This window comes from Cajanus cajan, chromosome 6 (assembly GCF_000230855.2).
Source record: "Cajanus cajan strain Asha chromosome 6, NIPB_CcT2T_4, whole genome shotgun sequence".
Lineage (NCBI taxonomy): Eukaryota > Viridiplantae > Streptophyta > Magnoliopsida > Fabales > Fabaceae > Cajanus > Cajanus cajan.
In genome coordinates this window covers 13,951,979-13,969,456 of record NC_138522.1, presented here as the reverse complement: position 1 = coordinate 13,969,456, position 17,478 = coordinate 13,951,979, and the positions used below count along the sequence as shown (strand labels likewise).

The 17,478-nt window shown below is 32.6% G+C and overlaps 1 protein-coding gene across 11 annotated transcripts in view; it reads left to right on the top strand.

The window, feature by feature from the left end:
* Nucleotides 1-388: 388 nt before the first annotated feature.
* LOC109814480 (isoaspartyl peptidase/L-asparaginase) overlaps nt 389-17,478 on the top strand; it is a 26,662-nt gene continuing 9,572 nt past the window's right edge. The window contains exons 1-28 of one of the 11 annotated variants that reach the window (XM_029274581.2): nt 394-663; nt 731-1,387; nt 1,702-1,810; nt 1,909-2,006; nt 3,731-3,886; nt 4,216-4,284; nt 4,513-4,635; nt 4,724-4,873; nt 5,000-5,131; nt 5,208-5,287; nt 5,398-5,492; nt 5,577-5,644; nt 5,845-5,946; nt 6,054-6,127; nt 6,999-7,106; nt 7,289-7,364; nt 9,492-9,628; nt 9,738-9,897; nt 9,991-10,167; nt 10,320-10,436; nt 10,554-10,709; nt 11,024-11,191; nt 11,311-11,423; nt 12,728-12,851; nt 13,053-13,148; nt 13,294-13,356; nt 13,440-13,545; nt 13,749-13,970. In XM_029274581.2, coding sequence (XP_029130414.1) covers nt 505-663; nt 731-1,387; nt 1,702-1,810; nt 1,909-2,006; nt 3,731-3,886; nt 4,216-4,284; nt 4,513-4,635; nt 4,724-4,873; nt 5,000-5,131; nt 5,208-5,287; nt 5,398-5,492; nt 5,577-5,644; nt 5,845-5,946; nt 6,054-6,127; nt 6,999-7,106; nt 7,289-7,364; nt 9,492-9,628; nt 9,738-9,897; nt 9,991-10,167; nt 10,320-10,436; nt 10,554-10,709; nt 11,024-11,191; nt 11,311-11,423; nt 12,728-12,851; nt 13,053-13,148; nt 13,294-13,356; nt 13,440-13,463 — 3,591 coding nt within the window. In that variant the 5' untranslated portion in view covers nt 394-504 and the 3' untranslated portion in view covers nt 13,464-13,545; nt 13,749-13,970. The other 10 variants (XM_020378918.3, XM_083076778.1, XM_083076779.1 and 7 more) reach the window with 10 other exon arrangements.

Genomic DNA, 17,478 nt, shown 5'->3' with positions numbered 1-17,478 from the left:
TTTTATACCTCTCGTGATATCGCTCTTCTCTCTGAACAAATAAAAATTAATTAATAGAAGATAAAAATAAGTTGTAAAAGAAATAAATAATTTTTATCCTAAAATTTTAATATAAATTAATGACATATTCCAACTAACAAATAGTCAAGAATATGTTAACAATCACCAAATATATCCCATTTAACAAATTAAATATTTTTCATTCATGTGAGATCAAATAAAGATAGTCGTAATGAAAATTGAAAGGTCCTCTTGTTTCTAATTATTCCCAACCCCTCCACACCCAATCATTAGGCTAACCCTAGTGATTAAAAAAAAAACTAAATATTTTTCATGAAAATAAGAACTAATTATAAGTATATCAATAAGAACACTATGAATTCATGTTTATTTGTCATCCATGTTGAAAAAGGTGTTGCCTCACATCACATGATAGCAAACAAAACGGCATAGCAAGACAACGATCGAGGGCGCACACAACACAAGTTCCCGCGTAGAATCACGATGGCAGAGAACGAAATCCAAATCCAAATCCGCACCCTAACCGGCGAATCCACCACCGTTCCCATCACTCCGGCCACCACCGTCCACCACCTCAAGCTCCTCCTCTCCCACTCCTTCCCCCCCGCCACCACCTCCCCCAACTTCCACCTCTTCTTCAAGGCACTCTCTCTCCCTTCAATTCCCCTTCCACACTCTCCCACATTCACTAACACATTTCTTCTTTCAGGGTCACAAACTGCGACCGCACACTCAACTCGCCACTTTCCCCATCCAACGCACCGAGTTTCTCGTCCTCGTTCCCTTCGCCAAGAAGGAGAAGGAACCTCCTCCACCGCCCCAACCGGTTACCGCTCCAGCCTCCTCCTCTCTCGCCGACTCCACCTGGTCCTCCATAATGGACGATTTGTCGCACTTGCGCCACGCCACCGGGAGTTCCGGTAACGCGTCGGAGGCGCCAACCGAAAAGCGTTTGGGCCCCGAGAAGCCCATAGAGCTTCCGTATCATCTCATATTGAACACGCTGCGGGACGACGGCGGCGGCGACGGCGCTCTCGGCGACCACAATTGCGAGGTTTTCGCGAAGGTCTTGGAGTCGGTGAGTTGTTTATCGGACCTGCCTCTCGGACACTGCAAGCTGTTGAGACGAGCTCGTTCGAAAGGAGGGAGAGGATGTGTTGGTGATGGTGCCGCGTGCTTGTGTCCACCGTGGCTGAAGATTGCAGTGAAGGCGTTTGCTTTTGTTAATGTTTTTTCAGCGTTTCTTTATTTGCAGCGCCGGAGGCTGACCTCGATTCTCATGGAAAAGGCGTTTAATGAGCTTGCGAAGTTTGGGGTTGAACTTGGCGTTGGTGACATAGAGCATCTTTCGCTTCTTTGTCCTCATGTAAATTCATTCATTTTGTTTAGCATTTTCAGTTTTCTGGTGTGTTTGGAAAACAGTTGAGTTGAATTCAACTGGGATTGAAAAAAAATTACACTCACGAGCTTTTACTTTTTCTGCATCGGAATGTGTGTTTTTTCTGTTGAAGGTGGTGTTTCTATTATTATGAAGTAAAGGTGAGGTTGTAGGAATGGGGATTGTTTCTTGAAGTAGTTATTCCACGTTGAATGCGTTCTATTGTACTTGTCTGCAGAGGTGAAACGTTTATAGTGTATTGCTTTTTCCTGCTCTAATATGTGGATTGAATTCTTTTGCAGCTGGTATGTTTTGGTGATGATGTAGACAAGACTAGTTTTGGTGATGTTATTGTGATTGTTAACTGTTCAACTTGCATTGAAGATCAAAGTGAAGAGAATCCTAAAAGAGGTATATTGAAGATGTGGATTGTTGTCTCTGATATTTACTGTTTTTCCCCCCATTAAGAGAGTTGTTTCTGTTTTTGGTTTACATGTCTTTTTTAATAGTGCGCAAGTGGATGTATGTTTCAAAGATTGTCAGTACATTGAAGAGAAGGGACAGTTCTTTCCGGAAACATGTCGGGTGGGCTTTTGAGCAGCTGCCGGTATGTTTTTTTAACACTAACCACCATGAATGATCAATTGTGGACCTATTTATGTCTACTGGAAGTTTGCATTTGGCCTTATTGTAATGGGTAAACATTTACTTCTGAACCAAACTTTGATTATGTATCTTAGAATTTGCACTGTATCCGATATATCCATATGGCTTAACTTTGACGGATATTTCACTTAATAGTGTGAATTTGTATTTTCCCATTCTAAATTCACAAATTTCACTAGCAAATAGTGGCTTTTTTTATAATAAGTCATAGCATTATGATTATGTCAGTATGGTGTTAATTCATAAAATCCAAGTTATTATGTAGTCTAGGCATGCAACTTTCTTTGCTGACGAAACTTTGTTGCGCTAAAAATACACTCAAGGGCAAGTGTACCCTATATCAAAAGTAACAAAGGGAGGGACGGACCAAAAGGACTAAATGATAAGTACTAATTTTCAGAGATTATATGTTGTTCAGGCAACCAAATTTTCAGTGGGAAAGTTGTACTACCCTGATTATGAAAATCTTCAATTTAACAGAGTTGAGGTTTAAAATTTATACAAGACTTAAGAAAACTTTGGGTTACAACTTCAATGCTCCAATCCTAATTTAGCTGAACCCTAATTTTGATTGTCAATTATGCCTCTTAGGTTACTAATTACTTTTTATCATGGTATTTAGCAGTCTTTACTTAATACGAACTCCTAATGGTTCATAATATTATTCATATTAAGGAAAACATGATGTTCAATGAGGTTGGTTAAAATAATTAACCTAAAAGAAAGTTTAGAAAACTTATTTGATCATACAATCCTCCAAACTTGATTTTCTTACAGTTTCAAAAATTAACAGGCATTTGTCATTTTCTATCAATTAACTTAATCAATCAGAGTGATCATGTTCATTGCACAAATTAAAATAGCAAGACAATCCAATTTGTACAGGAAGCCTCCTGTATCTTCAAGCTTCCTCCTTTCTCCCATAATCACACTCTCTCTCCTCAGAACTCAAAATAAGGATATTTAAAAAAAGAGGCAAAAATTGAAGTCTCCTAAACTTACACCCTCATTTCTATTTACAGAGTTTACAGACTCGTAACTTTTTAGCATGGTCATGCTAGGATTAGCATCATTGTGCTTCTTCTGCACAGGCATGCTAACTTTTTGGAATGGAGACTTCAAAATTCAAGTATGGTTGTGCCAGATGAGCACAATCGTGCTCATCTATTCAGGGCATGCTAGCTTCAAGAATTCAGCATGGCCATTTTAACATAAGCACACCCATGCTTCATTAAGAGCTCTTTTTCTTCAAGGAAGCCTCCTTTTCTGACCCTTTTTTCCTATTGAACTCCTGATCACCTGTCTGTTGCATAGTTAGACAAAAAAGGGAGTTCTTCCAATACAATTGTGCAATAATTGGGCAAAACTTAAATAAAAAATACCTGACTAATAATCAACAAATACAGGTTTAACAAACTGATACAGTAAAAGATGGTAGACAAAAACTAAAGTGATAGAATTTGGGAAGAGAAGTATGATAATTTGAATTGGAACAATTAAAGGAGGGGTTCTAGACCTAGTGTTTAAAAACCTTTCAAGTTTGAAATTGTAGTATGATGACTAAAGAAGAATAACATAAAAGAAGAATATTTTAAAATCCCCCTGCATTAGGAACAATGTATCAGTAATATTAAAGATGCTGATAATGTGCATTCTTATTTGCAGTTTGAATTTGGAGATGAGATGACTGTGGGAATTTCCATGGAAGAGCTTCTAGCAGCAGTCAAGGGCTGTGATTTTGTTGGAAAAGAAGACAAATCAAAGCGTGTAAAGAGAAGCAAAACTACCTCAAAACCTGACTTAAACCATACTGGGTGTCATGTATGCACTCATCTATGTTGCATATTTAATTTTAACTTTTAGTCTTCTGTGTATAGCCAAAATTTATCTGATGCAAGGGGATAATGATTGAAAGCATTGGAAAAAAATAAAATGTCCCTTTTCATAAGTTAAAAAAAAATTACTAAAAAAATTCAATCAGTATGTGTTGCTGAAATTTCTGACAGAATGTGTTTGATGTTTAAAGAGATGGTTGTGAGAGATTATTGCATGTTGAAATATATTGCTGAAAGAGATGTATCTATTGCTGAAATTCTACCATTAGGGTAGAGCATATTTCATTGCTATATCACTTGCTCTTGGATTGGCAGGACACAAAGTCTTTACTAGCTCTAGACATGATTGATCATCTTAAGAAAGGCATTGGATCCGAAGGACAGGTCTTTTCTATTTTATTGTAATAGTTTTTTTGGTTTTTGGAATATATGTGAAATCTTCAATTCACCATGATTGGCTGCATATGATGACAATAATGCATTGTCAAGTAAACACGATCAATCTTGTTTATAGACAAATTTAATGTTCCTGTTTCACTTATGATTATGTATTGAGGCATGTCTTACTCTACTGGTGTATAATGCTGCATTATGAAAGTTTGGTTAATGCAGATTGTGCATATCGAAGACATATGTGCCAGAAAAGCAATTTACAGTGAGTTCCCAATTGAACTATCTGAGAAAATGAGATCTGCACTAAAGTGTATTGGAGTTTCCAAATTTTACAGTCACCAGGTACAAATTGAATACATGGAAATGGTGTCTTCCAAGCTAATAGTGTCTTACTCAGAATCAAATATTTTCTGCTGCTTGGTTTACATAGGCAGAGTCTATACAAGCATCCCTTCATGGCAAAAATGTTGTGGTGGCTACAATGACATCTAGTGGTAAATCCCTTTGCTATAACCTACCAGTTCTTGAGGTTTTGTTCAAGGATTCATCTTCATGTGCTCTATACATATTTCCCACAAAGGTTTGTTGCAGTCTATCCTTCAACTTCTCTATTCTAAATTCTAAATGCTTCCTGAGAATCATAATATCTCTTTCTCTTCTCTTGTGGGGATTGTTGTAATTAGATAGCTAAAATATTTCCATGCAGGCATTGGCTCAAGATCAACTAAGAGCTTTGTTACGCATGAGTAAAGGATTTGATATAGATTTCAATATTGGTATATATGATGGTGACACTTCTCTCAGTGAGAGGACGTGGCTACGTGACAATTCTAGATTGGTAATCTATGAACTAATTTTTCCTCTAGACCAGACAGATTCTAGCAAAATGTGCTTCATTTTATATTATACTGCAGTTGATCACAAATCCGGATATGTTACACATATCAATCTTGCCCCACCATCGACAATTTAGTCGGATTTTATCAAACCTAAGGTAGTTAGTTATATACAGTATTTGTTAAACCACATTGATTTGGTATTTATATGGATTATTGCTTAGTGGATTGTTATTGTATTGAGGTTTGCTCTGTCTTTATGAATTAGGTTTGTGGTAATTGATGAAACTCATACTTACAAGGGAGCATTTGGATGTCATACTGCGCTAATATTGAGGAGGCTAAAACGACTCTGTTCACATGGTTTGTGGAGCTTCAGGAAACATTTTCATATAAATTTGTCTATTTAAGTTTTAAATGGAAATATGAATTTGCTTCTACTTGCAGTATATGGATCTGTTCCTTCTTTTGTTTTTTCTACCGCAACTTCTGCAAATCCTCGGGAGCATTCCATGGTAAATAATTCTTGGAAGTAGTCACATTTTGCATACACTTAGTATTAAATCTTCTTTAGCATGCTGTTAGTCACATATGTAGCTGATTTTTAATGCATGCATGTTTTCCTGTCTTTTGTTAGAGTTGTAAGGTTATCTGTAAATTTCTTGGAATTGCTATACTACAGTACTCAAATTAAACCATAAATTGTCTGTCCCAGGAACTAGCAAATTTATCTACGCTGGAGCTATTTCAAAATGATGGAAGTCCATCTGCTAGGAAACTTTTTGTCCTTTGGAATCCTGCATTGCGTCCAAAAGCTGTGAGTTGAAGTTTTAATTTATATGTAAACTGTAAAATGTTATGTAGCTCTTATATTGTTAACTAAAGACATTTTATGAGCTAAATTCTGTTGCTACACCTCCACAGATCATTAAAAAAGCTCAGTTTGCTATGAGTACTGATGAGATTGCAGATGAAAGTGTTAATTTTGTTCGTTCAAGGTGATAATCCTCGTATGCATGGAAAAAAACATTACAAGTATTGATTTTGATGTATGAAGCCTTATGCTAAGTTGACGGGCATGCTTTAATCATTGCAGTTTCAGCTTGAATAATATGTGTTACTTTCCAACTCTTCTTAAAGCAAGTTGTTATTATATGGATTCCCTAGAATGATTTTATACCCCCTATATTCTATGTCATTCAAGAGCCCTTAAGGCTTAAAGCATGGTCAATGCATGGGCCTGGTTGACCTTGGGCTGATATTTAATGTCATTATGAAAATTAAAGAATGAGGCAACATGGCTTTAACTTCTGACCCTTGGTCTTAGATTCCAATACCATATTCAACATCAACTTTCCTAAAAACTTAACCTGCTATGTGAAAGCCTTGGAATTGTTTTATATGTAACTAGAAAAAGATACCTATGCAAGGCATGGAGGAGAGAACGACAGTTCAATCTCAATGCAGAAAAAGAAAAGCAAAACTGATAAAACTTGCTGGTGGAAAAAGAATTTATTGGAATCCGACACCTGTCCATACCCTGGACAGATTTAATATGTCATAGTCGTGGTAAAAAATATTTTTTTTCTAACAATTTATTTTCATTTTAATGGACAAAACCTCTTTTAGATTTTTCAGAACAGTATATTCAAATTTATATTCGTAAACAATTAGATTTCTATATAATTTTTTAAACTTTCCTCCATATTAGATTCAATGCATACTGCCAAATCAACTTAACATGCTGTGTAAAAATGAAGAGTGTTGAATACTGAATATTTTTATGAATTGTATACATTTTAGGGTTTGTAGCATTCTAAAGTATCTTTAGTTTGAATGCCATTGTGTGCTCTATTGTTATTTTTGCAGCCCAATTGTGGATGTTTCACGCCTTTTTGCAGAAATGGTTCAGCATGGTCTTCGCTGTATTGCATTTTGTAAATCACGGAAACTTTGTGAGCTTGTTTTATCCTATACGTATGTCAAATCAGTTTCATGTACTTGTGTAGTTTAGTCAAATCAATATTGTAATAGGCTAATTTACTTTTCTTAGATTTTCTTTTGGTTCTCTGATATCCATTATGGAATTTAAGTTTATGGTTATTTAGTGGTTAAAAAGGAAGATGCTCATGCAATTTGAATGCTGTAAAATGACACAGACGTGAGATTCTTCATGAGACAGCCCCACATCTGGTGGATTCCATATGTGCATATCGTGGTGGCTACATTGCAGAGGTATTTTTATTTATTTATTTTTTTTTTTGGGTTTAAAAATAGGCATTTAATGTGTGTGGGGCTATGGGCACATGTAATCTGTTTTCCTGTCTATAACACTGTCATGCGTAATTTAATACCTTGTTCATGTTGCGCTTATATACATAAAAACTCCAAACTTCCAAAGTAAATAACATTAGGAACAAGCATCTAAGATGCTATGATTTCATCACTTGTAAAATCCTTTGAGCTCTTCATTTTGACCTTTTGCCTGACGGTTATCATTGCTGTTGTCCATTATATACCATTTCATATATTATATGCCTGGCTTTGATATTGATCTCATGGTAAGCTGGGATAAATAATTAAATAGAAACAGTTGAGAAAGAGAGAACGAGAGACATGAGATGAATTCCATGTGTATGAATTAGAATTACACAGTGGAACATATATTTATATTAGGAGTCACAAAAACAAGGGTGATTACACATAGTTACTAGAATATACAATTAGTTAATTAACATAGTTGCATCAAGTGTAATTTGTCCTATTTAGATAATTACTATAACATTCCCTCTCAAGTTGGGGCATCTAAATCATATGCACCAAGGTTGTTGCACACGTAACTAACCTGAGGACCTCTCATTGACTTGGTGAAAACATCAGCCAGTTTATCATTTGAATTGATAAAGCTAGTGGTGATGTCTCTTGATGAAATCTTCTCTCTAATGAAAATGACAATCTATTTCAATATTTTTGGTCTTCTCATTGCATATTGGATTTGAGGCCATTTGCAAGGTTGTCTTATTATCACATTTGACAAATAAGTATCATCTGTCCAACTTCCTCAAACTTAGATCAGGAAAAGAGGTGGGATTATGACAAGGAAGGAGTGTTAGAGACTAGCATTTCATGCAGTGATAGATGGAACATTGAAAGGCTGCACATATCACACCAGTTCTGATTTCACAATGACAGTTCCACTACCGGAAAACTTCAAACCACCATCCATAAACTTCTATGTTGGGACTATCGATCTACAAGAGCACCTCACACTCTTTAACTCATGTTATTGAGTAACATGGCTAATCCTATTATGAGGTTATGTTTCTCTTTTATCATGGATGAAGATTAGTAGACTACCATTAAAGACCATAAATAGCTGTTAGTCATGCCACAAGTTGCAAGGTTTAGGCATCTTGGGTTCAATTTAGAAAGTGATGTAGAGATTAATGAGCTTGTATTGCATATGTTATAAACTAGATGGATGAAGTGGAGAAATTCTTTAGACATTATTTATGATCCCATTATGTCAAAAAAAGAAAATCTTACCATATGATTACTAGACCAATGACGCTCTATAGCGGTGAATGTTAGGCGGCAAAATGCCAACTAAATCAAAATATATTTAGCAAAGATTAGAATAATGAAATGCCAGAAATGGACATTTAGGAAGTTACCATTTATTTTATTCAAACTTGGTTCTTGTTTTTTTATTCAGTAGGGATTTATGTCCTCTTACATTATCAGCATATTATTGTATGTTTTCTTTCGTGGAAGTTACCATTTATTTTATTTTATTTTTATAATGTGAAACTTAGTATTGCTAGGAATGACTAAAATGTGTTGGGTTGATCATAAATATTCTTGGAAATATTTATGTTACTTGGGAATTAAAGATTTTTACTACATTAAATTAGTAAATAAAGGTAACGTGATATTTTTCCTGCAGTAAAACTTTTCTTTAATTTAGGAAAGTTAGATTTTTACGTCTTCCATGGGAACAATTTCATGGAAACCTAAGTAAAAAACATTCCTAAGAAACAATGTTTCCTTGGAATCTTATTTTTTAAATAATATAAATCAAATATGGGAAGCTAACATTCGCATTTTCAAATTCTTGGGAAACTAAAAACTTCTTGTATACCAAACACCTCTTTAGTTGAATCTTTTTTATATACTAAATTACTAATGTAGTTTTAATAAAAGTAATCAACCTCCATGTAAATTAGATTCTTATTTTAACCATTTATCATTTCAATCTGTTTGTGGGGCTAATTCTTTTGTTTTGTTTGATTAATGGGTTGATCAATTTTTGGTCATCACATGGTTCTCCAAGACTTCATATTGGCTGCTTCACATTGACAGGAAAGGAGAAAAATAGAGAGTTCATTTTTTGGTGGTAAAATATGTGGTGTTGCTGCAACTAATGCTCTTGAGTTGGGCATTGATGTTGGAGAAATTGATGCCACTCTGCATCTAGGATTTCCTGGTAGTATTGCAAGGTATTTGCCCAGTTACTTTAATATCCAATATCCATGACTAATTAAATGTTTTTAATAGCTTTGTATTTGAGGAATTATCTAATTTCCTTTAAATCATTTATACTTTTAGCTTGTGGCAACAAGCGGGTAGAGGTGGGAGGAGAAATAGACCATCACTTGCTGTCTATGTTGCATTTGGTGGGCCTCTTGATCAATACTTCATGAAACATCCCAAGAAACTTTTTGAAAGACCAATTGAATGTTGTCATGTTGATTCCCAAAACAAGCAGGTTCTTAACTTTGATATATTCTTTTTTAAAATTATCTATTTTGAATTTGAATGAATGGAAGGTTATACGCTAATTATGACAGGCTTTGTTCAGGTTCTTGAACAACATTTGGCCTGTGCAGCTCATGAACACCCTCTGAATGTGAGCTATGATGAGCAATATTTTGGTCCTTGCTTGGAGAGTGTTATAATTTCTCTAAAAGCTAGAGGATACTTGAGTTCTGCTCTATCATCTGATTCTTCTAAAATATGGAACTACATTGGTCCTGAGGTATATGTGATTTCTGAAGGAAACAAAAAAAAAAATAGGTTTCATGTCTGTCTGTTCTAGTTGACTTCTTCATTATTGAGCTCTATAAAATATTTGGAGATTCTAAGATTACTATTTTTTCTTGTTTACTCATGGTGCCTTCTTGGTTCCAGAAATTACCTTCACATGTTGTCAATATCCGAGCAATAGAAACTGTAAGATACAGTGTTGTAGATCTGAAAAAAAATGAAGTCCTTGAAGAGATAGAGGAAAGCAAGGCATTCTTTCAGGTTGTGACTTCTAGTTAATGATACAAGTGAAAAGAGGATTTTGCTTACTTGATGAATGGGTAATTTGGCTTCTTTTTTCTTGTCCCTATCTCATAAAGTGTATTTAACTTGATTCAGGTATATGAAGGTGCTGTGTATATGTGCCAGGGGAAAACTTATTTGGTTGAAAAATTAGATCTATCCAACAAAACTGCTTTCTGCAAAGAGGCTGATCTAAAGTATTATACAAAGACTCGAGATTACACTGATATTCATGTCATTGGGGGTAATATTGTATGTAATCTCTCGTTCCCTAGAGATCTTTGGGTTATCTTTATTAGTTTTATAGCTTATAACTATAGTTAAAATTTGGACACTATTGATTCTTGTTCTTTAGACTTGTGCAAGCTCATGTACACAGATCCTTTGGAAAATTATGATTTATTGTTAACTTATTGCTCAGGCCTGACTGCCTGTCAGTAAAGTAAAACTCTACCAGCTTAATGTTCTGCATAAATTGTGTAGAATAATACGTAGTTTATATAATTCCAGAAACTAGGAATAATGATGTTTATGTATTCCAAAGCTCATGTTTCTTCTATTGCCAGGCTTATCCAATCAAGGTAGAAACCAACATGTTTCTGAAATCAAATGCCCGGGCTGATGTATGCAAAGTAACAACTACTTGGTTTGGCTTTTATCGTATTTGGAGAGGAAGCAATCAAATCTTTGATACTGTTGACCTTGCACTTCCTCAATACTCGTACGAGTCACAGGTGAATGAGTTCTTTTATAGTTTATTAATATTATTATTTTTGTAATGAATTTCTTTTAGTTATTCTCATGTGGCATCTGTGTTTGTTTTAACGTTGGTATGTTCTATACCTCTATGTAGGCAGTTTGGGTTCCTGTGCCACAGCCAATAAAAGAAGCAGTAACCAAGCAAAATTATGATTTCCGAGGAGGCTTGCATGCTGCTTCACATGCAATTTTACATGTCGTGCCTTTGTAAGCTTCTTGAGTTAATTTTGACGTTTTGGAATCTGCATGTGATATACAAAAGTCTTATTTCTTCGATCCAAGTTCTGTGTTCTGTTGCGCATAAACTTTGTATTTGGTGTGGCTGGATATGCTGAGCCCTTTTTAAATTGTTTTTGCTTTAAATATCATGGCATTTAGCATTTGTAATTTTCCTTCTCACCCATTCACATTAATTATTATCAACAATATTATTGCTAGAGTCAATTACGATACCTCTCCTGGGTTTATTTTTCTCAATTACACACAGCTCACCACTTTTTCATGAATTACAATGATGTTCCTTATCTTTATTTTTCACCTGTATGTAAAGCTACAGTGTGGATTTACCTATTGACAAAATTTTAAACAAGGTGTATGACAAACAGGGGAGGTTAGTGTAATTTTTGAAAGAAATAAAGGTGGGTGTAATTTGAGCAAATCTTAAAAATGTTCATTGTTATTAGTCATATTATTCCAGCAGATACATAAGTTTTGGTAAAAGCTTTAGATCTCCATGTTAATGTATCATATTGTTAGCATTAGGAGTTTCAATCATTTGAATGCCACTTCTGATCCTAGCAAGATGTTGGTTTCTCATTAATTGCCTGTTGGTACCCTGTAGATGAAATATGATTATAAGAAATAATTACTCTCCCCATTCCTTTTTGTAAGATCCAAATCAAAATTATTCCTTGGTCTTTTTTATAAGAACTAATCTAAAATATTTATTGCATTAATTATTTTTTTTACAAAATATACCCTTAGTTAAAGTCATTTGTCTTAATTTTTATATGAAGTTGGTGGAGTATCTCAATGATGTTAAGGTTAGTTTTGTAAAAAAATATAAATTTAAAACAAATCTAATGTTATCAATCAAATTAACTAACTTTTTAATCCTGATAAATTAGATAACTAGGTCTTATATAAAGGACCGGAAGTAATTTATAATTGATTGTTGGTGTGTACTCAGATTCTTCCATTTTCTTGAGTTTGTTTATGCATGTTTTTGAAGTAAGGAATGTGGCTGAGAATTTCTCCTCATTGAGACGTCGGAGTCTACAAATTATACTCTTTTCTGCACTCAACCTTGTATTGATTAAAGTTAACATGAAAAGTGAAAATTTGCTAGCCTGGCAGTCCCCCTACTACATTCTTTCATGCTAAATTAGTTGGGTTTATACGAAGACATTAAAACTTTTTTCTGTTTCTACTACATGACGTTGGTATTCTTTTTCATGACATGTATTTCCTATAAATTTTATGTCTAAATATTATTATGCTTTTATTTGCAGACATATCACATGCAACTTGTCTGACTTGGCTCCTGAGTGTCCAAACCCTCATGATAGCCGTTATTACCCTGAAAGAATTCTAATATATGATCAACATCCTGGAGGGTGTGGAATTTCAGTACAGGTTTATAACGTGACCAGTCTAGCAATTTAGATATGTTGTTTCCTTTATATTTCCGTTAATACTTGATACTTATCTGATGCTTTTGTGGTTTTGGGTATTAAATTAACCTGTTATAATAGATTGGTAGTACCAGTTTATGGTTTAACAATCTTTCTTAGTGCCAATTAATGACCAGACTTCACCTCGTAATATTTTTGATAGGTTCAACCTTATTTCACAAAGTTTCTGGCAGCTGCACTAGAGCTTCTCACATGTTGCTGCTGCTCAGCGGAAGTAGGTTGCCCTAATTGTGTTCAGGTCTGGATTGTTTTTTCAATTTGAACTTGTCGGCTATTTTTAGTTTAGAAGAAAATTAGTTTGACAATTGCTTGATAGTTTTATTTCTTTTTAAATTGCATCCAAATTTGGCATCTAGTTTTCATAAAGCTTTTGCATATTGTAGAGCTTTGCTTGCCAAGAGTATAACGAGGTTTTACACAAGGATGCTGCCATCGTGATCATCAAGGTGACTTGATTGAACCTCATGATTTTTAGTGGATAATTGCATTTCAAACTCCACTTTGATGACCCGGGAAGTTATCCTTTCAGGGTATTCTGGATGCAGGGAACTAGTGCTTGAAAGAATGTGCTCGTCTATTCTGAAGGCAAGTAGGGAAAAAGCTCTTATGAAGTTTTCCTCTTAAAAGTGAATAAGGTATTTACTCTTAAATTTTAGTGAATTAATATTACGATGCCCTTTAAATTAAGGTACGCGTGCCTTATTTTGCTTTAAATAAGGTATTTACTCACTCTCACTTTTGAACTTGTTCTTATTGTCTTCTTTGTGGTTAGTTAGGAAAACAGTTAAATGTACCTCATCATTTCTCTCTCAAAATAAATTACATTTTTTATCCGTAGGAATTTCAACGATGATAACAAAGTTTGAACTAAGATCTTGTGCATATTACTCCAATATCTCATCACTAGGCCCTGGGGTGGAGCCAAAATTTGGCTTGAGGGGGATCAATTTTTTTTAAATGTAAATATTCTAACATCATAAATAATTTATTATCATTTACACTTTTTTTTTTCTTTCTATCACATTATATTATATCAATCTTACATATTTTTCTCCTTTTCTTTTTCTAAGTGCAAACTAACATGATAATTTTCATATATTAATTTATAATATTTTTTTGGCTAAAACCCTATTTTGGTCCCTTATAATCTTTTTTGTTTCAAAATTGGTCCCAAATTAATTAATTGGTTTCAATTTAGTCCCAAATTAATTAATTAGTTTCAATGTGGGACTTCCGTCCAAATTATTTAAATGGAGTTAACTTTTGGCCACGTGGATGCCACGTAGATGCATACGTGGCATCCACGTGGATGAGAAAATTCTTTTTAATACACCTGGACCCGGAACGGCCCGTTCTGAAACCGGAACAGGCCGTTCTGGTTGCAAAATTAAAACACCACCAGTGAAGCAGAACGGGCTGTTCTGAAATCAGAACGGGCCGTTCTGCTTTCAAAACGGCCCGTTCCAGAACTGTGAATAAAATATTCTTTACTTAATTGTATTTTTGATATTATAATTATGCAATTTTGATCTCTAAGGTTTTAATTGAGTAATTTTAGTCCTTAAAAGATTATAATTGTGTAATTTTAGTCTTACAATTTTTAATTGAACAATTTTAATCTCTCAAATATCATAATTGTAGAATTTTAGTCTTTCTCATTAAAAATTTAATAATTTTAAAATTTTAATATATATATATAATGTTTTAAAATTATATAATTGTTTGTTTATTTAAATTAACGTATATTATTTTTTTTAATGTATCAAATGATATATATTTACTATTGCTAAATAAATAAAATTTATATATTATTAGTATTTTAATATTACTGATAAATTAATATCAATAATGTTTTTACCCTTTTTATAAATAAACTAATAATTTGATAAATATAACTTAATATATATTAATATACTTTTACAAAAATATAAATATATAAGATCAAATATATATTTCTAATTAATATACTTATATTTTTGTAAAAATATATTAATATATAACAAGTTATATTTATCAAATTATTAGTTTATCTATAAATATATTAATAATATTATTGATATAATATCGAAAATTATAATATACGTTAATTTGAATAGATAAATAATTATTTAATTTTAAAACATTATATATATATATATTAAAATTATTAATTTTTAATGGGAGAAACAAAAATCATACTATTATGATATTTGAGGGACTAAAATTGTTCAATTAAAAATTGAAGGACCAAAATCGCGCAATTGCAATTCTTTAAGGACTAAAATTATGCAATTAAAATCTTGGAGATCATAAAACTGCACAATTGTAATACTTGAGAGATAAAAAATGCAATTAAATCAATATTCTTAATTAATTTTATTAAAAAATATAATAATTAATAAGATAAAAGGAATATCACTTTATAATTTTTTGCAACTTATTTAAGATTAAAGGAATAAAATGATAAAAATTAATAAGATAAACATAATAAAAAAAAATATAAAAAAAAATATTAATATATTTATTTTATTGGATATAATAACATAATTAAAATATAATTAATAATATATATTTTATAAAATTATTAATATTTTATATATAAAAAAATAAAATAAAACCGGAACAGCCCGTTCTGAAACTGGAACGGGCCGTTCTGGTGCATTTTGAGTGTGTTAATTTTGCACTTGGAACGGGCCGTTCTGAATGCAAAATTAACACACCAAAAGTGCACCCAGAACGGCCCGTTCCGGTTTCAGAACGGGGCGTTCTGGGTCCAGGTGTTTTCAAAAAAATTCTCATCCACGTGGATGTCACGTATGCATTTACGTGGCGTCCACGTGGCCAAAAGTTAACACCGTTAAAGCAATTTGGACGGAAAGTCCCACATTGAAACCAATTAATTAATTTAGGACTAAATTGAAACCAATTAATTAGTTTGAGACCAAATTGAGACCAAAAATTAATGAGGGACTAAATTGAAACAAAAAAAAATTATAAGGGACTAAAATAGGGTTTTAGCCTATTTTTTTTATTAAGTTTTAGGAGGGGGGACAATTTTTTTTAAAAGTAATTTTAATACATTTTGAATTAATGGGGGGACCATGGTCCATCCAGGTCTACCCCTCCCTCCACCCTTGACTAGGTCAATCCTAGTAATTCAAAATATTAAAAATAAATTACATTGAATGTGAATATAATAATTCAGAAATAGATGATATATTAAATGAGTTAATCACCTATACACTGCCAGTGTAAAGTTTTTTTACACTGACAATCAATTATATATTTTAATTGTGTCATGTCACTATTAAAAGTAAATGTGTTTATAGCGACATGACACAATTAAAAGATATAATTGGTTGCCAGTGTAAAAAAACTTTACACTGACAGTGTATAAGTGATTAACTCATATTAAATAACATAAAAGAACATGTTAATATAATCTTTATATAAATTGTTTTTATTTTGTATACAAAAACAATGTAGTTTTAAAAAATTTCAAAAAAATAGTATAATAATTATGGCTTCTTTCCTAAATTAAGAGAGAATATAGACAGAGTTTTATTAAAACATTGGGGATAAAAATTGAAAAATACTAGTAAGTAATAAACTAAAACACTTTTATTGTGATTAAACAATCTTATTAGTGAACTGAAATGTCCAGTGTTTCACAATTTACAACCTAACATGTTTTACATATTTTTTTTCTTTTCACTTTTCTACAGAACTCAACATTCTCTTGCATTACTTTCTTGTTTCTTCCCTTTTTTCTAGTACCAAACAATATAAAAAATTATTCTTTCTTATCATTTTCTCTTGTGTTTTTCTCTCTATTTTCTTCTCGGAATCAAGTGTTAATGCTTGAGCAACTGAGAAAGTAATAAATTTCAAAGGAGTCAAATTCAATCAATTTTGTTACCATTCTTGAAAGAGAAATATTGATTGAAAAGTGTACACAACAGAAATATATGCCTTTGAAAAGGTTCCGGTATACCGGAACTGAAAGATTGTAAACGTGTTTTGGGATTGAAAATTTTGAAAGATGTCAAATGTGTTTAAGAAATGAGTTAATCACTTATACACTGTCAGTGTAAAGTTTTTTTACACTGGCAACCAATCATATCTTTTAATAGTGACATATCAATTACTTATTTAATGAAATAATAATAAAATAAGCAACTTTAAAAAGATATGATTGGTTGTCAGTGTAAAAAATTTTACACTGGCAGTATAAGGATGATTAACTCTTAAGAAATACTTCTTCCGTTTTTTATTCATAGTCGTTTAAGGTTTTGCACGAGACTTAAGGAAATGATTGATATTTTAGTTTTCAAAAATATTTATTACTTACTTTCCTATTCTACCTTCTATTTTTTTTATAGTAGTTCGTTGGAAACATATTGCCTTTTTAAATGTAACATTAACTTTACATAAGTAGTTGGAGAAAAAATAAGTAGACATTAGAAATAAATAGGCACATTGTTCAATAAACATACATTAATTATCAAGGGTAAAAATGAGAAAAAAAAATTAATGTCATTGATTTTAGTAAAATAACAATGAAAAAAAACGACAAATTCTGACAAAAT